This window comes from Parastagonospora nodorum (genome assembly GCF_000146915.1).
Source record: "Parastagonospora nodorum SN15 chromosome Unknown scaffold_15, whole genome shotgun sequence".
NCBI lineage: Eukaryota > Fungi > Ascomycota > Dothideomycetes > Pleosporales > Phaeosphaeriaceae > Parastagonospora > Parastagonospora nodorum.
In genome coordinates, this window is record NW_001884563.1 from 173,300 (window position 1) to 194,447 (window position 21,148).

General features: G+C 51.6%; 11 protein-coding genes across 11 annotated transcripts; 6 read left to right on the forward strand and 5 right to left on the reverse strand.

Moving 5' to 3' along the window:
• Positions 1–79: 79 nt before the first annotated feature.
• On the forward strand, positions 80–1,350 carry SNOG_09519 (hypothetical protein; the record flags this gene model as incomplete). The annotated part of the gene is made up of 2 exons (XM_001799757.1): positions 80–1,213; positions 1,267–1,350. The coding sequence occupies 2 exons, from the start codon at positions 80–82 to the stop codon at positions 1,348–1,350; spliced, it is 1,218 nt and encodes a 405-aa protein (XP_001799809.1).
• Positions 1,351–1,381: 31 nt separating this feature from the next.
• Positions 1,382–1,731, reverse strand: SNOG_09520 (hypothetical protein; the record flags this gene model as incomplete). The annotated part of the gene is made up of 2 exons (XM_001799758.1): positions 1,382–1,584; positions 1,683–1,731. The coding sequence occupies 2 exons, from the start codon at positions 1,729–1,731 to the stop codon at positions 1,382–1,384; spliced, it is 252 nt and encodes an 83-aa protein (XP_001799810.1).
• A 2,206-nt stretch (positions 1,732–3,937) lies between these two features.
• SNOG_09521 (hypothetical protein) lies at positions 3,938–4,352 on the reverse strand (the record flags this gene model as incomplete). The annotated part of the gene is given in 2 exon segments (XM_001799759.1): positions 3,938–4,274; positions 4,294–4,352. The coding sequence occupies 2 exon segments, from the start codon at positions 4,350–4,352 to the stop codon at positions 3,938–3,940; spliced, it is 396 nt and encodes a 131-aa protein (XP_001799811.1).
• Positions 4,353–5,666: 1,314 nt separating this feature from the next.
• On the reverse strand, positions 5,667–6,563 carry SNOG_09522 (hypothetical protein; the record flags this gene model as incomplete). The annotated part of the gene is made up of 2 exons (XM_001799760.1): positions 5,667–6,275; positions 6,345–6,563. The coding sequence occupies 2 exons, from the start codon at positions 6,561–6,563 to the stop codon at positions 5,667–5,669; spliced, it is 828 nt and encodes a 275-aa protein (XP_001799812.1).
• A 159-nt stretch (positions 6,564–6,722) lies between these two features.
• On the forward strand, positions 6,723–8,154 carry SNOG_09523 (hypothetical protein; the record flags this gene model as incomplete). Its single annotated transcript, XM_001799761.1, has 2 exons — positions 6,723–7,967; positions 8,044–8,154. 2 exons carry the CDS (start codon positions 6,723–6,725, stop codon positions 8,152–8,154), a joined length of 1,356 nt encoding a protein of 451 aa, XP_001799813.1.
• An 87-nt stretch (positions 8,155–8,241) lies between these two features.
• SNOG_09524 (hypothetical protein) lies at positions 8,242–9,702 on the forward strand (the record flags this gene model as incomplete). The annotated part of the gene is made up of 2 exons (XM_001799762.1): positions 8,242–9,072; positions 9,121–9,702. 2 exons carry the CDS (start codon positions 8,242–8,244, stop codon positions 9,700–9,702), a joined length of 1,413 nt encoding a protein of 470 aa, XP_001799814.1.
• Positions 9,703–10,113: 411 nt separating this feature from the next.
• SNOG_09525 (hypothetical protein) lies at positions 10,114–11,139 on the forward strand (the record flags this gene model as incomplete). Its single annotated transcript, XM_001799763.1, has 2 exons — positions 10,114–10,150; positions 10,238–11,139. 2 exons carry the CDS (start codon positions 10,114–10,116, stop codon positions 11,137–11,139), a joined length of 939 nt encoding a protein of 312 aa, XP_001799815.1.
• Positions 11,140–11,740: 601 nt separating this feature from the next.
• On the forward strand, positions 11,741–12,565 carry SNOG_09526 (hypothetical protein; the record flags this gene model as incomplete). Its single annotated transcript, XM_001799764.1, has 1 exon — positions 11,741–12,565. One exon carries the CDS (start codon positions 11,741–11,743, stop codon positions 12,563–12,565), a length of 825 nt encoding a protein of 274 aa, XP_001799816.1.
• A 247-nt stretch (positions 12,566–12,812) lies between these two features.
• Positions 12,813–14,097, reverse strand: SNOG_09527 (hypothetical protein; the record flags this gene model as incomplete). The annotated part of the gene is made up of 4 exons (XM_001799765.1): positions 12,813–13,128; positions 13,372–13,401; positions 13,422–13,665; positions 13,746–14,097. 4 exons carry the CDS (start codon positions 14,095–14,097, stop codon positions 12,813–12,815), a joined length of 942 nt encoding a protein of 313 aa, XP_001799817.1.
• A 1,344-nt stretch (positions 14,098–15,441) lies between these two features.
• SNOG_09528 (hypothetical protein) lies at positions 15,442–17,598 on the forward strand (the record flags this gene model as incomplete). The annotated part of the gene is made up of 3 exons (XM_001799766.1): positions 15,442–17,389; positions 17,410–17,532; positions 17,597–17,598. Coding segments are annotated over 3 exons (2,073 nt in total).
• Positions 17,599–18,770: 1,172 nt separating this feature from the next.
• On the reverse strand, positions 18,771–20,489 carry SNOG_09529 (hypothetical protein; the record flags this gene model as incomplete). Its single annotated transcript, XM_001799767.1, has 3 exons — positions 18,771–19,131; positions 19,158–19,590; positions 19,646–20,489. 3 exons carry the CDS (start codon positions 20,487–20,489, stop codon positions 18,771–18,773), a joined length of 1,638 nt encoding a protein of 545 aa, XP_001799819.1.
• Positions 20,490–21,148: the final 659 nt, after the last annotated feature.

Below are 21,148 nucleotides of genomic sequence, written 5' to 3' on the forward strand. Positions count from 1 at the left end.
GCTACTAGCTTTTTATGGTCAGCGGCCCGGAAAGGTTGAAATGAGACGTGCCCATCTCTTAACTCCTCATATCCTCAGCATGCGCAGTCGCCCGAAGCTACCTCCCAATCTTCGCGTCAACACCAACATGCCTCCACACTCGCCCATCGCGAGCCACTTCCGCAACAAACTTACTTGTCAAGTACGGCGTGTGCTGCCCGTGTACCTTGTGGTACTCTTCTTGTTGTTGTTCTTTGCAAACACCCACTTCTTCACCACACCCATACGGGCCGCGCACAGGTATCGGCGGGAGCTCAAGTACCAGCAGCCGCTCCAGATCACGACAGCGACAATACCGAAGAAGATATGGCAGACGTGGAAAGTCGGCCCTCTTGGCTTTGAGCAAAGAGATTCAGATAGCGCGAAGACGTGGCCGGCGAAGAACCCAAACTATCGTTATGAGGTCCTCACTGACGACAATGCGATTGAGTACCTCAACTTCCAGTACGGCCCAGAGGGCCTAAATCGCCAGGATCTGATCGACTTCTACCAAGAGCTCAACATTACTATCATCAAGGCAGATTTGCTTCGATACCTTGTTATGTACGCCGAAGGTGGTGTATACGCTGACATCGATGTCGAAGCTCTGCGTCCGGTCCAGCGCTTCATACCCGAGCGGTATAATGAAGCGGAAGTCGACATGATCATTGGCGTCGAGATCGATGAGCCAGCCTTCGCTGACCACCCAATATTGGGATCCAAGTGCATGTCGTTCTGCCAGTGGACCTTTGCAGCCAAACCTCGCCTGCCTGTAATGATGCGACTGATCGAGAATATCCAAGACTGGATCCACGAGCTCGCCGGAGAAAAGGACGTGCCATTGTCTGAACTGAAGCTCGATTTCAACGAGGTCATCAGCGGCACCGGTCCATCCGCCTTTACGCGAGCAGTCTTGCAGCAAATGACGACGCAGAATAATGGAAAGGAAGTTACTTGGGAGCCATTCCATAACCTCAGAGAGTCACGCCTGATAGGCGGTATGTTGGTCCTGAATGTTGAGGCGTTCGCCGCTGGTCAAGGTCATTCTGATTCCGGCAATCATGATTCACGAGGTGCGCTCGTCAAGCACCACTACCATGCCTCTGGCTGGCCGGCGTTACATCCACGGAAGAACCACCCCATGTTCGGCGAGGTTGAGAAGTGCAATTGGAACCCTAGCTGTGTTGCTGAATGGGTAAGCAAACTCCGCCTCCATCTCTGTCCGACCGGCTTGCTAACTCGCATTAGGACAAGAATGTCGCAGAATGGGAGACATTATCAAAAGACGAGCAGGACAAGCGACTGGCTGAGAAGCCCCATGAAGGCCTGTGATCACTGTCTAATTAGCATGAATAACGACCAATCATGGTGGTGCCGGTGTGCAGCCTCGTGCAGCGGCGCGGTCTCCGTCGTTCGCGCCATTTTGCCGGTCGCGGCGCTGGTGAGCGATCCAGACCTCACGGCAAGTCGCGCGGTCGCAAGCAGTGTCTGTATGACGCGCAAAAAAATGCGCAGCTCTCGCAAGCGTTCCACGTCCTCGTCGACGTTGGGTTTGGGTGCCGGTGGCTGGAAAGTGTTCAGCTGAAGAAACAGCGGAACGGATGGCGCCGACACCAGCCGATCTCGGGCTAACCTACCTAAGCACTCATTTCACGCACACAAACCTGGCGACTGTTCCACGGCCTCGTACATAAACTTATACCCATAATACATAATGAACAAGACTACATGTTTCACGATCTTGCCCGACGCATTGGTGTTGTGGTCGAAAGCTAAGACCTTCAATCATCACGTGATGGGTGACGTACATATACCAAGGTGGGCAGTCCTTAACGTCATAGGGTCATAAGGCTAGAGCAACTGAACTAGGCATTTTCTTCAAAACATACGCCTCACCACACCTACCTCGCCGTATACCTGTATGCAAGCTAAAGCTCACCACACGCGCCGAAAATAGCACAGGGAGCATTTCTCATGGCGCAGATTGAGACGGAAAAGGCACTCAGTCCAAAGATACGTCCACGATGCCATTATGACCTCATAATTATCATAATTGCACAGTTCCGGTTGGCTGACTTTGATTCAGATCATCGACCTTTGCCACACCAAATTGTATCGTTCTTGTATCATAATTTACGAATACTGTGAACAGCTTCCAGTTATGTCCACAATCTTGCATTGGGCATTACGGGATGTGGGGCATTTTCAATGTCATGGCTGGATGCATCTTGAATGGATTCTGCCATGTATGCGAACTCTCTGTGGTGCTTCCATCTTCTTCAACCAGTGCGCGTCTGCAACATCCTGTAATCTTCCTTCTATCATCCATCGAAGACGTGGAACATGCGAGGCAATGTGGCAGTCGATTGAGTAATAGACAGCGAGGTCCGATTCTGGATTTGGCTTGGGCTTGGCCTTTTCAGCTTTAGCATACACGGTGAGGAGCGGTATTCGTAATCTTGTTGGTAAACGAGGAATCGGTTTAGAGGGAGAGCAGTCGGGTTGGTGGCGGATCAATATAATATGCGGGACCTGACGTCGTCTTGCACATTGCTTTCTTCGCTGTATTGTTCCCGAGGTCGCTGGGCAAATTTTTCGTGGGTCTTTGTGTGTTCAACTAACAGCTGTTCAATTCGCTGGGACTACTCGTCCGCAACTTGGCTAATATGATAGCTCTGTCTACCCTGTTTCAGATGCATCTACCGAGTTTGTCTTGCGGGACGTGTAAGATGAAGCACATCACTCAGTAAGTATGTCGTACTGTTCGCGCAATCTCTCGCAATGAAAAAAGTTGTATCATGCTTCGGGGACGCTGATATGTGCGTCCAATCTTGAGTCCTGATCCTGAGATCATATTCAGGCAGTGGCGGATGATCTTGGAACCAGTGCTTGAACTCGTTCGACATAGTAAATGGTACGTTTATCTGATCATGAGGAATGTAGATTCGTACAAGTAACAGAAAGACTCGAGCGATGTGAGACTGTGCATGGGTTCTGAAATCAATGTGATTAGGTATGTACAGAGTGTCTAGCCTCGAAAAGCTAGCATGAACGCTTAAAGAAAATCAAATCCAACTCCAGAAGTTGGCAAAGAGTACGGAAATAGGAAACGACATACTACTAGAAGACGAGATACCGGAAGCCCGGTCAAGAAAGCATCCTCTCGCATACCTGCGAGAGGCATAAAAAGAAAATGCTGCAGGAGCCTGCAGCCAGGATAAAACTGAAAAGTGAAAAAAAAGCCTCTGTCGAAGATGACAGGCAGGACGAACAAATTTATCTACTTGCCCTGGTTACCACCAGGGCCACCCTCCTCGGTTTCCTTGCCCATATCATCAGCCTTGAGGATCTCGCCACCGTCCGAGGATGATTTGTAAGAGTCAATCGATTCTTAATACATTGCTCACTTTGCTGCTCAGCACAGACTCCACTGTCTGCCACTGGACGTTGGAAGGCTCAACTTCGAGATCGATGACTTCCTCGAAGCGGGAAACTTCAGGCTACCCGCGCACCTACTGCGGAGGTTGTGTGCGGAGAGCTAACCATCCCCTTGTGCGACCACGGCCATGCCGAGTGCTCTTTTTGAACGTCTCCGACAGTACACCACGTGTGCCGATCTGTACCGAAGACGATGTCAAAGTATCAGCCGAATATACCGACGCGGGACGGGGTGCGACAGGTGTTGTTGTCGCTGGGTCGACCGTTGGGTCTCCAGTCCGGCGCTCTTGTTCCCATTGTTGTAGCTTTGCATCAAGTTCTTCAGTCCATTTTGCTACCAGTGGCCTCTCAGCAGCACCCGAAGTGCCACTCAGGGTGTCCACAGGCGCGTGTGGGACTGGTGGATGAACATGAGTCTGCTGCTCTGAAGGAGGTGCCCAAGCGAACTCAGTACCGCGATCTACGGGCTCGGGTGCAAACTTCACAGGAGCAGCGGCATATAGTTGCGCATACGGTTGTTGTGGGGCAGGAAAATCCAGCCCTTGAACATAGGATGCGCTTGGATGTGTTGCCATTGGGCCTTGGCTTGGATATGGTTGGCCATATCCTTGCGGTATGGTTTGCAGTGGTTGATATCCTGGCTGTACATACCCTTGTTGGCCATGTCCTTGAGGATAATATCCCTGTTGGACGTTGCCTTGTGGAGCATACCCTGGTGCAGCATACCCTTGCGGTGGATAGGCTTGTTGAGGATAGACTTGCGGTGGATAGGCTTGTGGAGGATAGACTTGCATTTGATAGCCTTGTGGAGGATATCCCTGTGGAGAATAGCCTTGCGTGGGGAAAGGCTGCGGTGGCTGCGCGTTGAACGTGTTGTACGGCGCAATCGGTTGCATTTGCGGTGGCATTAAATCTGTCCAGATATTCCAGTCCCGTAAGAGATGAGGTTACAATCTCGTATGTACCATCTACCCGGTAGATGATCCGTTGCGCACATGTAGTCTGGCAAGAACCTTGATTAGTGGGCGGGTTTTGCGATGCAGTGCTGGTGTGGCAAATTACCGCGTACTATAGATCAAAATAAGAACGATGTGGACACTGCGAATTGCAGACACATTGACTTCGGAAGGTATACGAGAACACTTAGGTAGTAGGACTGGCTGATGCACTGAGCGCGAGCTACTGTCATACATGCTTTACAATGACGTAATGGTGGGATTGGCCTACGTTTGAGGAGGCTATAGTGAAACGAATGGTAAGATGCGAAGGACGACAAAAGTTTTAGAATGAGGTGGTCGATAGCGGCGAGTGAGACCTACTGGCCGCGCAAAATCCGGATGAGTAACAAGTCTTTGAATACACACCAACTATAGTTCTGAAGGGTGGAAAATGCACTTGATTACGTGAAAGCCATGTTACACCGCACTTTTATTGAGTCGAGGGCAGACGGAGTTTGCACACTCCTCGTATCAGACCGGCGCAAAACGTGGTGCCTAGAGCTTTCCTTGATTATATCTCGACTACATTGAGGTTTCGGTGCTCTAGTAATGAGCAGGAAAGGTGATAAAGAAAGAGGGTATCAACAAAAGAGGACGGCCTAAGAACATTCCGGTTATATTGTAGACAAACTGTCCGAACAGATCACAGCAAGTTGAGGAGCTGTACCTTTACGGAAATCCTTATGTGAGCTTAAACTACTATTGACAATTCCTATCAAAAATTAGCTGTCATGTCACAAGCGAGCCTGAAAAGGCTCAGTGGCTTATTGAAGTGTGACAATATACCTAGAAATATTCAAAGCTTGACGGTATTGTCCTGCGTGCAACCAGGTATACCCCAAGAGTGTTCCTACTCCTGGCACAGCACCCGCAAGTTTTGTAGCGCCTACTAGCGATCATCAAGTCCAACACCTCGACGGTGACCAGTCGGCATGGCAATCTTCCACTCCGCATTTGCATGATGTCACTATTTCAACCTCGTTGAGATCCACATTCCTTTAGGTCGAACTAAATCTATATTTCGTGCAGACCATGGTGGAAGGGCGACATAGCTACTTGGCAAAAGTATATCATGCATTAGGCGAAGGGCGTAGGTAAGATGCTCAAAGGTTTTGGAGAGTCTAAGGGTTGAGCGCAAGATGGAGTAAAGTCGGAAATGATGATCGAAGAACACGGGTATTGTCTTTGGTGGAAATGTAGAATAGGAAAGATTCATTGAGATGTGGGCTTGATGTTCTTAAAAGTCTTAGTGATGTTCGTGATGGCCTCTTCAACCGGTAATCGCTCCATAGAACTTGCGCCATAGAAGCCTTGGACGCCTCTGGTTCTACCGATGACATAATCGGCGTCGTCGGGCTTTGCGATTGGTCCACCGTGGCAGAGCACAATAATGTCGTCCTTGATCTTGATAGCGGCGTCTCGGATCTCTTGTATAAGATTCACACAGTCATCCAAACTCTTGCCGCTTGTTGCGCCAATACTTCCGGATGTCGTGAGTCCCATGTGCGCTACGAGAATGTCCGCGCCAGCATCCGCCATCTTCTTAGCTTCTTCTACGTTGAAAACGTACGGCGTCGTAAGTAAATCCAGCTCGCGTGCCTTTCGGATGACTTCGACCTCGACATCATAGCTCATGCCCGTCTCTTCAAGGTTCTGGCGGAACGTGCCGTCAATCAGTCCGACAGTGGGGAAGTTCTGGATCCCGGCAAAGCCAAGATCTTTGAGCTGGACAAGAAATCTGTCCATGTCCCTGAAAGGATCTGTTGCGCACACGCCCGCCAGAACAGGAGTATTCTTTACCACTGGCAGAACTTCGTTGGCCTAGGTCGGGTTAGACCGGATGTTGCAGGAGCTGCTGAGGGATGAGTTGCTGACCATGTCGAGAACTACATCGTTCGCGTTTCCATAGGGCATTAGGCCAGCCAGAGATCCTCTACCAGCCATTCTAAAGCGACCACTATTGTAAATAATGATCATGTCGCCGCCACCTTGCTCGATGAATTTTGCCGAAAGTCCAATGCCAGCGCCTGCGCCGACAATGATATTTCCATCTTTAATAGACTTGCGAAGCTTCTCGAGGATAGCTTTACGATCTGTTGGCGGGCCCATCTCGAAGAAGTAAGATGAAGAGAAGGATAAGGGTTGTGACTGCTGTCTAACTGATCGGTTAGGAAGTATGACGTAATAGCGGGGATGTACCTCGAACCACACCAGCACTGCTCCCGTCGCACCACGCTTCATCGTACAATTCTTGGTTTGGTGACAAACATGTCGGCAAGGTCATGTGTTGTGCTCATTGGCACGTGCGATACAAAACTCGAAGAGCTCCTGTTCCTGCGAGATGAAATAACACGCGCTGGGACCAAGGTCCTGTTCATTGACGTCGGACGCAAACCAGTGCAATATGATTCCATCGACATTCGGCAGGATCAGCTCATGCGAGATTATGCCGACGACGCAAAAGTCGATGGCTTGCCACGAGGGGAAGTGATAAAGATGATGGCTGGATGCGCAACAAAAGCTGTCAAACAGCTGTATGACCAGGGATACATACACGGGATCATATCAGCTGGAGGCTCAGGTGGCACTTCACTCGCAGCAGAAGTCATGAGAAATGCTTTGCCAATTGGGTTCCCGAAGATGATCGTTTCTACAATCGCAAGTGGCGATACTGGACCTATTGTTGAAGAGACGGATATTACTCTCATGCCATCTGTCGTCGACGTGTCCGGCCTGAACGAGATCCTGCGAAGAGTTCTGAGTAACGCTGCTCAGGCGATAGTGGCCATGTCGCAGAGTTATCCGTCACCTTCTCGGAACCCATATCGACAGACAGCGAAGAAAAAGCGGGTGGGCATTACTATGTTTGGTGTGACCACTCCAGCTGTAGACGCCATCCGCAAGCACCTCGAGGAGAACTACGATATCGAAGCCTATGTCTTTCACGCCACAGGCCATGGTGGCAAGGCGATGGAGCGACTTGTTCGTGAGGGCGGGCTGGACGCCGTGCTCGATCTAACCACCACCGAAATATGCGACTTCTACACAGGAGGAGTCATGAGCGCAGGTCCGCATCGACTTGAAGCTGCTGCTCAAGCCGGTATACCTAACATCATCTCCGTGGGCGCAACTGATATGACCAACTTTGGACCAAGAAATACTGTACCAGAACGCTACACAGCCAGTCGCAAACTTTATGAGCACAATCCTGTCGTGACGCTGATGAGAACTTCGAAGGATGAGGCGGAGCAGGTGGGCAAGTTCATTGTTGACAAGTTGACGAAACACGCAAAGGATCCAAGCACGATCCAAGTCTGGCTACCAACCGGTGGCATTAGCATGATCGCAGTTCCCGGTGGTCCATTTGAAGATGGGGAAGCTGATAGCATTCTCTTCCAGACACTTAAAGACGGGTTGGCGAACAGCGGTATCGAGGTCGTCGAGGACAAACGAGCTGTCAACGAGGAAGGCTTTGCGCATGACATTGCTGAAGCGCTCGTTCAGAAAATGGGCGTGAGTCGGAGAGTCGCTTGACATCGTCTGAGACGACGCGACTCCTTTCAATATCCGTGCCTGGATCCGAAATTAGTCGCGCACTACGCCCGGGTCAGGCGCCCTGCGCGAAAATCCACCCTCAAGATCATGGTTGGACAAAGTAGGTTTGGTGGCGCAGTTTGCCAAGGTCTGGGCGGATCCTTAGACAACCATCAAAAAGTCACGATCCCCACAAGGTTGTTCTTGTCTATTCATAGCAGTTTGTTATCGTCACTCGTTCAAATCTCTCACAATGTTTGCACGCAAAAATGTGCTGTCGTTCGTTCTTCCCTTTTTCATTAGCCATGCTCTTGGACAATCCGGAGGAGAATATGGGCCAATCCAGCTGGACGTGAATAGCCAGGACTCCATCAAGTCAGCCGCCCGATCTCTTGCTGGTGGCATTATTGCAGCGTACAATGATAGTTTGGCCAGTGAAGATGGTGGTATTCCAGGTTTGTTCGACGGCAAGAATGAGATCTATTTCTGGGAATCTGGTACTCTCTGGAACGCATTGCTCGGATACTCCTACCTGACTGGCGACTCGCAATACGACACAACCATTTCTGAAGCTTTGCAGTTCCAGCTTGGAGACTACGATGCTTTCATGCCTCCAAACCAGACAAAGTCCCTTGGCAATGATGATCAAAGTTGTTGGGGTTTGTCTGCGATGACAGCCGCGGAAATTGGACTCCCCAAACCAAAAGACGCCGAGTGGGTCGACTATGCGAGAAACGTGTGGCAAATTCAGTCCGAGCGACTCGAATCTGGGGAGGACAAGTGTGCGGGTGGTCTTAGATGGCACATTTTCACCTTCAACGCTGGGTACAACTACATGAACGCTTGGTCAAACGGAAACTTCTTCTTGCTTTCCGCACGTCTCGCCAAGTTTACCGGCAACGCCACCTACTCGCAATACGCAGACAAGATCTTCAAATGGTCACAGACGGTGGGCCTTGTGGACAAGAACTTCAGCGTCTACGATGGAACTGATTCAGTTACGAACTGTTCAGAGGTTAGTAAACTTCGATGGACTGCTACTCATGGCCTCTACACCGAGGGCGCGGCCCTCATGTACAACATAGTAAGTTTTCTGCTTGCAAGTCTGTGGTCTCCATCTTAACATTTGCAGACTGGCGCACAATACTGGACCGATGCTGTCAAAGGCTTTGTAAAAAGCACGTCTGTCTTTCAATGGTCGACGGGATCCGGCATTCTCACCGAGTACGCATGCCAACTGGCAGGCCAATGCGACTCAGATCAACGTGCCTTCAAAGGCATTTTCGCTCGCACTTTCGCACGCGCCGCGCTTGCAGCTCCAATTGCGGCAGACTCCATTAACAAGTTACTCATAAACTCCGCCAAAGGCGCTGCTATGGCATGTACCGCGGGTGATGATCCGCAATGCAGCCTCAGCTGGACCGCGGACAACGACACTGACTGGGATTGGGCCACTGCAACTGACGGAAATATTGGTGAAGTCTATGCTGCTTTGGAGGTTATTCAGGGTCTGCTGTACCCATTTGCGAAGGGATTGAAGGGTGCAAGTGCATCGAGCAGCGCGAACAACGCGACCGGCAACTCAACACAAGGTGCTGGAGCTTCAGGCGTGTCCGGCGCCGGAACACCGCAGAACACAGGAGCCGCTGGCACGCTTGTCGCGAGCACCATTACGGTTTTCGTAGTCGCATTTGCAGCTATGCTCAGTTTCTAGACCTTTCTATTTGCATGGCTGAACCTCTCAACCACCTATACACCATGTAACCCCTTCTACTGTTTCGTCACAGCGACTCGAGCCTCAGCTGGGCTACCCCCAATACCATATGATATCTTCAACCTGTATGGTACTTCCACGCCTTGTTCACTGTCGTCATGAACCATGGATAGATGTACCACTGCTCTAGGGTTGAGGGTGCTGCGCGACACGACAGAACAGGGCGCGATGCTATCTGGAAATTGAATGTCCCAGCACAATGAGGTACGTGCGTTTTATTGTGATACCTAAGTGTAGCGATCTAGCTCCAGCTGGTAGCGATACTAGTTTCGTTCATTAAAGTGGGGTAACACATATTCCTGTTGGACAATAATATCTAGTTAACGTGCATTGCACTTAGGAAGTCTGCATATGTCTTCGATAACATGGTACTGCGAACCAGAGACTTGTAAATTTTAGTAGCGTACCCAAGAAATAGATTATGGCAAGCAAACATTAAAGCTAGATCGCTGCACTTCAAAAAACACATCAACAGCTTGGGACTTCAAAACCCTTGCCAGTAATCGCAACCATCTGACCACACCTGCCCACTCGAGGACGACAATGGAATCAACCGGCGAGTTCGCGACACTTGGTTTATGTCACTTATTCCGCCTTCCAGGCGAGCTCAGAAACTACATATACGTATACGCCTTGACTGAAGAGCGCCCTCTGAAGGTCGAGCGCCGTAGCAATGATACCGCATTCAAGTGCTATAAGCAGCCGCTCGCGCAAGGCGGAGGTCACCATGAGATGGGAGCTTTCTCGAAATCGCCAAAAGATACGCTCGTTGAGGTCAATCAGTTGCGCTTGGTCAATAAAGAGCTTTATGCCGAAACACGGGCTTTGGCGCTACGATACAACAGCTTGGCCTTTAACAATATCGGCGACACCAATGAATTCTTGAAGAATTGCGCGCTTTCACAACAAGCTCACCTCCACACCCTCACTATTCACTGCACACGTATTTCAGGCCATGGCAATCCACCAGCCATGAAGTCCATCATGCAATTCTGCGGGGCCCATCCTGGTGCGACTATTCGCATCAAGCACAGTTGCAACAATCCCAACGTACCGATATCACTCATGCGCATTGCCTCACGCGAATACCGGATGCGCGGCACGCATAAACTGCTGAATGCAATTTTTGCTCCAGGATGTGGTCAGCGAGAAGCACATATAGAATCTTTCGAAGCCAAGTTGAAAGGAGCTAAGATTCGATCACCTCCCAGGAATTTTCGATTTTTCCCTTGCATCACCAGCTTTGATGAGCCTACATTCCGGGCTGGAATTGAGGAGGATGATGAATTGCTTTTGTGGCTAGCCTATGGTTATATAAAAGGGGGCAAGGATGGTTTGGTCAAGCTGGTGAAGCAGGTTATAAAACATGGTATCTGATGCGGGGTGTGAGGTATAGGACGTGGATGGCGAGCGAGGGAGTATTGGTGCTGCGGTTCATTTAGAAGGTTTGATCATGCTCAAGCGGTGGAGCAATACTGAGCGAGTTGGTGGCGCCCGTCTATAACAATTTGCTGTCTTACACATAATTGAAATTCTCATCATCCAACAACTGTCTCATAGCACGTTAGTACCTTCAGGAGACTCTCAAGGTCACTCTCACGAACAAGATATGACAGTACCTTCATATTTCTCTAATTTCGACGTGGTTCCTGCCCCCCAGTGACATTAGATTGTCCAAGCCGCGACTGTACACAAAGTACATTTTACGGAAGAAGAGCTAAACTTACTATAGCCAGGCGGGCTGTAGATCTCAAGTATCATTTTGATTTTCGCGTAATGTTCATTTGTGTCTTGAGTGTACCATGGTTTGCGATAACTATATAACCATGGTCAAGTGGGCGAGCGGGTGCCAAACAAGCAGCACAAAATTGTATCGTATAAAATGTAATATCTGTGCCTCGTCCTGAAATTCATACGCAAAACGCAACCACTATTTCCACAGCGTTCATCACAGGCCTCATCCGCTATTCAACTGAAAATGGAGACAGCTGGCAATCTTTTCATGCGCATTCCTGCCGAACTAAGGAGCATTATCTACGAATACGCTTTGACAGAAGACCATCCTTTGAGTGTTAAGAAACCAAATGGTCATGCCATCTACGCAGCATTGCACCCGCAGCTTCGAGACCGGCACCACCTGCAAATTCTCTCAACAGGCTTGTCACATCCCTACGGCGTTCGTAAAACTGCTGAAGCGAACCAGCTGCGCTTCACTAACAAGCAAATGTACCACGAGACACGCGGGCTTTCACTGCACTACAACGCCATTGAATTCACTAACGTTGAAGACGCGCATTACTTCCTTAAACGCTGCGCAACCTTGCACCTCAGCAAGCTTCGACTGGTCACCATCCGATGGGCGGATCAGAACACGTTCGGCGTCCCTGATCCCAAGATATGGCAGAATATATCGAATTTCTGCCAACTCTATCCAAGCGCCATGGTGCGCGTCCACGTCTCGGATCGGTCGCCGAATACACTGCACACTCTTCTCTGGCTGGCCAGATACGAAGCGCAAATACGCGATACCAGGTCTCTTTTCACTGCGCTTATTGAAGAAAATTCCGTGTTTCGAGATGTCGTCCGTCCTTGTCTACCACTCGCGCCCGGAATGCCTGTTGTCCATGACAGTCTTCGCTTCTTCCCTGCTGCGGAAGTTTTCGATGAGGAGGAGTTCGTGCGCAACGCCGATAATCGGCATTCTTTCCTCGTACTCCCTCTCGCATTGAGATTAGGTGGTTTTAGAGGAGGGCTGGATGGCTTGGTGAGCTTGATGAAACATGTTGTCGAGCATGGTGCTTGAGCGCGTGTTGGAGCGGCCTGTAGATGTTCCACCGACCGTTCTAGCATCTAATGGTACCTCTCGAGACATTGAGACCATCCAGGTCATTGTATCACATTAGCCAAATGAAGGAGAAGGAGTATCAAGGCATGGCACGATCATGTGGAAGCAGGGGAGAACATCTGCATTCGATGCCTTTTAGGAGGAGGCAGAGCTGGTACAGTCTATCTAATACAATCGTTGAAATTTTCGAACCAAAACTACCACTCTATCGCTTTCTCACACCAAACGAGCCAGGCTTCTTGCCCACGGCGAAGCCAAGGGACGCGGCCTGGTTCTTGGCCGGCACAGATGGTGCGGCGGGAGCGAAAGCAGGCGCAGCAGCGGGCGCGGAAGGACCAGGGGCGAGCGCGGCGGGGAAAAGCGCGAACAGGTTTGGAGGTGGCCCAGCAGGGCGAGCAACGCGGGCGGGTGCAAAGGGACCAGGCGCGGAAGGGGCGGGCGCGGAGGGAAGTAAGCGCAGAGGGGACAGGCGCGAGGAAAGCCGGAGACGGACCCGACGGGCGTGGAGCGGGGGTAGGTGCCTGCTGCTCAGGCGCAACGAAGTCGAAAATCAAGGACGAGGGAGTGGGCGCAGAGGCGAGGGCGACAGGAGGAGGAGAGGCGACGGAGCCAGCCGCAAGGAAGGTCGTGAAGGGCTCCACGATACGTGAGCCGACGACACGGAGACCGGAAAGCGGATACTGGATGCCTTTAAGGCGAAACCCTTCTGTCAGAGAGTTAGTATGATGGACCGAAAGCCGACAGGATCGTGCATGACGACATACCTTGAGGGAAGAGAGGGCATGGCAGCCCATCTGCCAATGCCCTGGCGTACGCGTAGTACGATTCGAGCTTGAGGTGATCAACCCCCAAGCCCGCCAAATCGACGCCACCAAAGAGTGCCAGATGTCCGACGAAAAGAGAGGCCACCACCATCAGGAAGCCGCCAGCAGCGACCATCTGGTGGATGAGCTCCTTGACGTGGTTGAACTGGTCACTCACGACGTTGAGCTGCCAGAGGCGGGTGTTCTGGTCGCGGATAGTAAGCTCTAGGCGTGCTATCTTGGCCTGCTCAACGTCTATGGCACTCGATTTGGACTTGCTGGTCGACGAGGAGGGCGCGAATCCAAGCTCGATTTCTCGGCACACGTCGCTCTACTTTGCTTGAGCTCGCGCTCAGCATCAGCCAGCTGGCGCTGGAGCGCAAAGATGGTTTGCTGCAAAGCAGCCAAATCGTCGTCGTGGTCGCATGGGTGGGCCAGTCCCTCGAGATGCCCGATGGTGCGGCGAAGGTCGTCGATGATGGTACGAAGCCCGCGGATGGTGTCTTTGGCGGCTTCGTAGTCGCCACGGTAGTCCGTGGGGATGCCGACGGGAGGGAGAGAATGGCCAGCAGCCTCCAGGGCGGCTTGGGGAGTGGAGACGCATTGCTCCAAGGAGCAAATGCGGGCGACGAGAAGCATGAAGATGAGGAGGGCGACAAGCGCCAGGAGCTCGAGGAGGAACATCATTTTGATGCGAGAAATGAGAGAAGTGTGATGTTGTTGAAAGCTTTTGTGTGTGTGGAAAAAGCTTTCGGACCTGAAGAAGAAAAGAGAATGGACAGAGGAGACGAACGGTTTATATGTATCTCATACTCGCATGGAAGCAGGATTCTGCTGCTCTACAATAGCTACGGCTTACAATAGCAGGTGCAACAGGCAAACTCATCTTTACCTTGCTGTCGTGGGTGAATGACGAAATTCCGCCTTCACCTCAGCTCTGGTGACAGAGAATTCTGCAGCAACGTCTTGATGCATGATCAATAAACCTGTATAGCCTCAGGTGCCAAGCCTGTAGCAGATAGAGACTGATTGAGGGTTGAGAATACTCGAGATGTCGTGTAGTTGCGATGAGGTTGTCAAAGACGAGTGTTGCGGGTCCCCAAGATGTCGCATAGTTTGGCTAAAAGCGTGCGCTACTCCCGATTGGGCACACGCGTGTTCTCTTTCCTGACGTGACAATGCGCTCTTTGTGACTAATAACACCAAATGCTCAATGTTCGACAAAATGATTGCTGCGAACTATGCACACAGGGTATAAAGCACCTGAACTCCTTCCTTTTGAGAATTGCAACCATCTGACTATATACCATCAACGCCCCTGACACGATGGCCTCTTGAAGACGTCACTCGAGGACTGGAACGATTACGGATCTATATACAAGCACAAAAGAGATGGAACCTATTAGAAGACATAAGGCCCGTGCCTTGAACTTGGACGGCGGGTACGTCGCGAGACATCTTTCCATGCCCGCTTGCAGCCGTCCTGGACTTTGACCTGCTCAATTCACGCTTGTGTCCCCACGCTGGGCTACTATGCCCCATCAAAACCATTTATATCAGTAAAATTTATGGCTCTCTCCCGGATCAGAGGTCCAGCTGCGTTCAGCAATCGAGTACGCATTACCGTTGTCGTCACGTATCCGACCTACAATCTCCAAACTCGGTGCCCCATTAGTGTTGTGAAAGCATCGGGTCACTCTCCTGGGTGCTTCTACATGGATTATGTGTGAAGGGGTGAAAGCTATTAGGCAGATGGATGCAGGTATGGTCAAGGCGTATTTTCAGTACGACCTCTGGCTTGCACTCCTGTAGCCTGGTCACGGGAATCTCCTCACGACTCGAGCACAGATCATGTGGTCGATCACATTAGGCACAGCATTTCTCTCAGGGCATTAAGTATCCTCCTGGGAACCATCGTATAGAGGTCAACAGCTCGACTCCGCATCAACAGACGATCAGACTACGCTCGATCAACTGCCCTTAGCAAAACTCCATCAAAGCAACGCCCACCCCTAATTCTACACTATCACCATGCCACTCCGCAAGAATAACCCCAACGACCGCATGGCAGCTCAGACGCCACCTCCTCGAACTGGAACGGCAGACTCCGGGTACTACGGCAACGATCAAGACGAAGATGCCGCGCGACCTCAATCTAGTGGGGCGGAACGAACCTGGGCCTTCAATGGAGCTCCGTTTCGTCGACGGTCAATCTTGGACGTCAACAACCGCCGTACGGCGGAAGTCACAGAAGAAAGCCGTCGTCAACTCGCCGAAAATGTTCGAGTCCAGCGGGAGCGTCAGGCCGAACTCCAGAGAGCTATGGATCAGAGGGACTTAGCTGAGCGAGACGCCGCCGAGCGATGGATAGAGGATGAAGAAGAGCGGCAAGCAATTGCTGCAAGCGCTCGGGTCGCTCAAGAAGAAGCTGATCAACGCCAGGAGGATTTGGACTTGGCTATCGCCATGGCGAACAGCGCGGCAGAAGCGGAGGAGGCAGAGCGTCTGGGAGCGATGGAAGCGGCTTTGGAGGCAAGGCGAGCAAGGGTCCAGAATGAGTTCGAGGACAGACAGAGAGCTGCTAATCTTCGTGCCACCCAGGCCGCCGCCCAACTGTCGCTCCAGCAAGAAGCCCAGCGCAAAGAGCGGGCGGCACGAGCAGCTCAAGCGGCTCAAGAAGCGGAGCGACAGCATCTTCAGGAGGAGGCTGAGCATCGTCGGGTTGCTGCCGACGTCAAGGCTACTCAAGAATTGCTCCAACAAGAAGCAGAGGCTCGACGATGCAAAGAGCGCGCCGCACAGGCAGCTGAAGGGACTCGGAAACGACAAGAAGAAGCAGAAAGGCAAAGTGCAGCTGAACAGCGCGCATACGACGAAGCAGCTGCCGTCCTCAAGAAAGACCAAGAGGACTTGGACTTTGCCCTAGCGCTGAGCCTCGAGGAAGTCCACGAAGAAGCGGAAGTGGACAGCCGTCCCCAGCATGCCCTTCCTACTAGTGAGAGTGGCATTGCTCTGCAGCTGCTTCAGGAGTTCAAGCGTCTCCACGACAGCGTAGAGCGATGTGAAGCGACTATACTGGCATCCGAGCAGCAAGATGAGTCTCCTCCAATCGCCCGGGTAGGAGATCAAGCAGACATCAGCTTCCAGAAGACTCAGTCACGCTTGTGCTCGCAAGATGACGACGACGATGACGATATGTTTTTCGATGCGCCTGAGAGCGCTGCTCTAGTCGACCAGAACGTCGTGCAAAGGCACCTAGCACAAGCTGGCGAAGATTGGTCCGATAGGGCCGTGATGAATTCGCCTTTGCTTGCGCCCATGCCACGACCTATCCCATTGCAAACTCAGCTAGAGCACCCAGTCCAACCATCACCTGCTACAGTGAACGAGGAGGACATGAGGCTGGCAAGGCCTTATCTGCCAGAGCTGCCTCTGAGGGGCGTTGGAAGCCCATATTATGAGCCAACTAGACCATCTCGCCAGTCGAATCTCGTCTCAGAAAGCCCAGCAAAGCTCAAGCACGTACAGGATGTGAGTCCAGCTCCGTCCTCGCCTCCGAGCACGACGAGCGGCGTTGTCACGCACAGCAGCAGCACCAACCGGCCCATCACCATCTATGGGAACGTGAACATCAATAATGAAATCAACGTTGTTGTGCCCGCCGAGAACTCGCGAAGTCTGTTGAAGAGAGCTCTGAGTCAGAGTATCAACAAGGCACGAGGCAAGACGACCGGGATAGCTACAGTGACGAGCGTAGCTCGAGGACAGACTGAGCAGGTCGCAGCGCTCATACGGTCAGGCGTGGAGAATGCAATGGACAACCTGAACATCGGGGGTAGTCTCTATGTGACAAATGCTGACAGGAGCCTGCGCATGATTGATGAGGCGTACGAGACGTCCAGTCGACCTGAGAGCCGGAGCTCGAATTCGAGTCTGGTCGCTGATCTCGAAGCAGTGCAGGAGCGTTTGCGCACACCTTGTGCGCAATCGATGCAACAGGCTCGTTCCGAAGACAACGGGAGCCCAGTGTCTCTGCCGGCACGGCCGTTGCGAGTGGTGAACACCTCGTCGACACCAAGTCCATTGACGCCAGTGAGCACAGCCACACGACCTGCGCCTTCTGTAAGAAGGTCTTCACAGTCACACAGTTTTCCCTCGCCAGCATACAGACATCCTTCGGTTCTAGAGTCGTCTTCTGAGGGCAGTGAGTTCCACGACAGTGGAGTCTGTCAGTCAGACGTGCAATCGAGTCCCTCGGGCGCCGCTCCCTCTCCTCCTCGCCCTGCAGTGGGAATTCCGCCCCACAGCGCTTCGGTAACTCGAAAGCCGATGCCTGATCGTTTCAACCGACCTTCGAGAAACCAACTCGCACCTATCCGCGAGCCGTCAGCCGATTCGATGCGCGCTCAAAGCGACTCGCCTTCGTACATGCAGCGGGTACTTGGGAGAAAGCGCGTTCATCCACCTGTGAACACAGAGTGGGCGAACGTGCCAGCTGCGACGCAGGATCTAGAGTTCACGAACTCTCACGCGATGATGGGTGTCAATCGCTTCGATGACAGCAGGCACGAGATGCCCATCTTGCCGCAGAGGACGGGTGATGCCGCCGCGCCGACCATTGATCGGACCATCACGCCAAACACGAAGGCGAAAAAGACCGAAAAGGACGCCCAGAAAAGGCTTCGAGGCTTGATGTGATCGACAGATGAAGGTGACGAGTCGGGGGTGAATGAGCATGGTAGAAGCTCAAGCGAGGACGGGATTTATACGAAGCTTTGGAACGCTATTTCAGCTAGGGCAGCGAGAGCGCAGCAGGATGTAACATATACGAGCTGGACCTGACAAATATAAAACTTTATATTCTTTCAACGTGCTTCTCGGTAATAACCAGTGATCACCCAGAATCTTTTCACAATGACGCAACAACTGAGAGGTCTTTGGCGCATTATTAATTGCTAATGTCAGGTAGTATAATATTGCATGATTAGCTTCGATATTTTATAAATATGCATTGTAGAGGCTGAGATCGCGCGAAACCCTCCAGGTTGATCGTTCATCAATTACGGCTCAATGGCTCATGGGTAAGGCTGGTGACTTTGGAGTTTGTGTGGCATTAGCACGTGCAGAGCTCATTTAGGGATTACACGATTCCACATAACATTATATTACTGTATTTAAAAATCGTTGTACAAGAATCTTTTTTGCAACGAACCCAGAAATGAAGAGAAGAACCATTCTAGGTACACTTTCCATACAACTCATTACATCCCATCCACTGCCCACAAGATAAGAACGTGTTTCCACACAGTCCGTTCCAGGAGCAGCACTGTCCGAATCTGGAACCAGTGCAGGTGTACTTCTTAGAGCCACCACACGTGCCGTTGGGTGAGGCCACAAGAGCGGGGGTGGGGCTTGGTGTCGGTTTGGAGGACGCGCGGGTCGATGTTTGGATAGTGGTGCTCGGCTTGACGGTGGAGCTTGATGGGACAGAAGAAGAACGAGCGGCAGAGGAGATAGTGCTCGACGACACGACCGTCGAAACAGCAGGGGGTAATGCAGAGCTTGATCGCGGTGCGCTTGCGGACGAGGCGGCAGGGGTTGAAGCAGAGCTTGATTGCGCTGCGCTCGCAGAAGAGGCAGCAGACGAAGCAACGACCGAAGACGAGCCCGACGATGAATCGCACTTGCCAAAACCGCTTTGACATCCAGTACCGCAGTGGCCTGCAGTGTTTCCACAGTAGCCGTACTGTGAACAGCACTCGCCCTGGTCAAACCCAAGACAGGTTAGGCCGACAGCTGATCCACAAGAGGAGTCCTGGCTGACACCAGTGGGTGTTGCAACAACGCCGCTGGAAGTACGGCTAGCGGCTACCGAAGACGAAGCACGGGTGGAAGCGCAAGCTGGTGGTGTAAATACGGAAGAGGTAGCGACTCTGCCGCTTCCGCTGCTGCGGTACCAATTGGCTTCCGGGTCACCTAAACACTCGCCCATAGTGACACCCTTGTAGCCCTTCTTGACCATCAAGTCAAGCATGTATCCAGTCAGATTGTGCACAGTCTGGTAATGGATGTCGTGGGCGATGGCCAAGAAGTCGTCAGTCGCAGAGTTCTTGGCATCAAGTGCTTTTTTGACGTTGTCCTTGGGAATCTGAGCCTTGTCTGGGGTGACGTTATTGTAGTCTGTTGGTAGTCAGTACACGTTTCGTAAATATAGGTACATTTTGGTGGTGCATACCATCGGTATCGAGATCAAAGTAGGACACGTGGTACCCGAGATCAGCCATGTCCTTCTGGCATCCAGATGCTTCAGAGCAAGAAGAGTACGGCGGACGCATGTAAGTCGGGAATTTTCCAACTACGTTGCTCATTGCCATCTCGAGTTTGATCATTTGCTCGTAACGCTGCGCCGAGGTAATGGCGCTGAGATCTTGATGAGACCAGGTGTGGCTAGCAAGTTGGTGTCCGTCGGTGACCATGCGTTGCATCATAGCCGGCCACTTAGTAGACGCATCATCGATTGCGCCTTTGTAGAGATTGATGCCGGTCATAAAGAAGGTAGCCTTGAAATTGTAGGACTTGAACATGTCCAGTAGGTCGTTGGTGTAGATGTAAGGCCCATCATCATAAGTGATGGCGATTTGTCCGGCTTTCTCGCAGACATAGATTCCTTCTCCGCCGTATGGGACGCTTCCGAGCTTCGTCCTGGCAATGTTGCGTGTGGATCCACCAGACGGTAGTTTGTTCGCATCGGCACCTGGACCGTAATCAAATTGGCTGTCGGGAGCCTGACAGTAATCTTGGCCCTTGCCACAATATCCACCAGGAGAACAGCAGTAGCCTTCGTCGCAAGTTGCACAGCCGAAATCTTTCCCGCATCGGCCGTCCGCACCACCTTGACGTGCTTGCAAAGGTGAACCATGTCCAGCAGCGCGGTGGTTATGACCTCCAAAAATATTCCTTGTCTTCAGATCCGCAACATCGCGTGCTAGGCCAAAGATCTTTGGTGCTCCGGGAGTGCCGCCGTGGGCTGCAACAAAGGGCGCGACGAGCGATGCCGCCAAAACCTCGTAGAAGCGCATATTCGAAACGAAACGTTATGAGTTAGTCAAAGAGTGTAGACTTGAACTGTGAATATGGGGAAAGTGAGTGTATAGGGTATTGTTCAACAATGCAAAGCGAATGAGGTGTTGACAATAACGAGCGGCATATGCCGAAAAGACACTAAATTGAACAAAGAAGTTGAAGAGAAAGAACTGAGAATAGGAAGACGATAGTGATAACTTAAAGGAGCAGCCCACGCTACCAAAGCGTATCCAAGACATTCTAAAAAGTATTGAACTCGGTCAGCGCTAGGTGTGGCGTCTTGGCTCTATGTTGTTCAGCCGCGGCGCGTGTCAAGATATGGCTAGCGACGCAGGGGTAAAAAGCTTCCGACAGTGACAACAAGCGACAGGGCTGAAGTCTTTCGATATGAACGCTTTTCACATTTTCTGACCGGCAGCTTGCATGCTGCAATGTGAAAAGATTTTCACCTGAGCATCTGTCTGTAGAGCTTTCATGGGGAGGCCATTCTGGAGTCGCGGGATACTGCACAACATTCATCCCAGCAGAACACAGGTTAAAATAGCAACGAAACATGCTAGACCCTAGTACAGCTGGATTCAGGTAGAGTACAGTTCTGTACGGTAGGCTCCGCGTAAATCACTCCGGAGGTTTGGCAGGCTGGTCGCAACAGCCG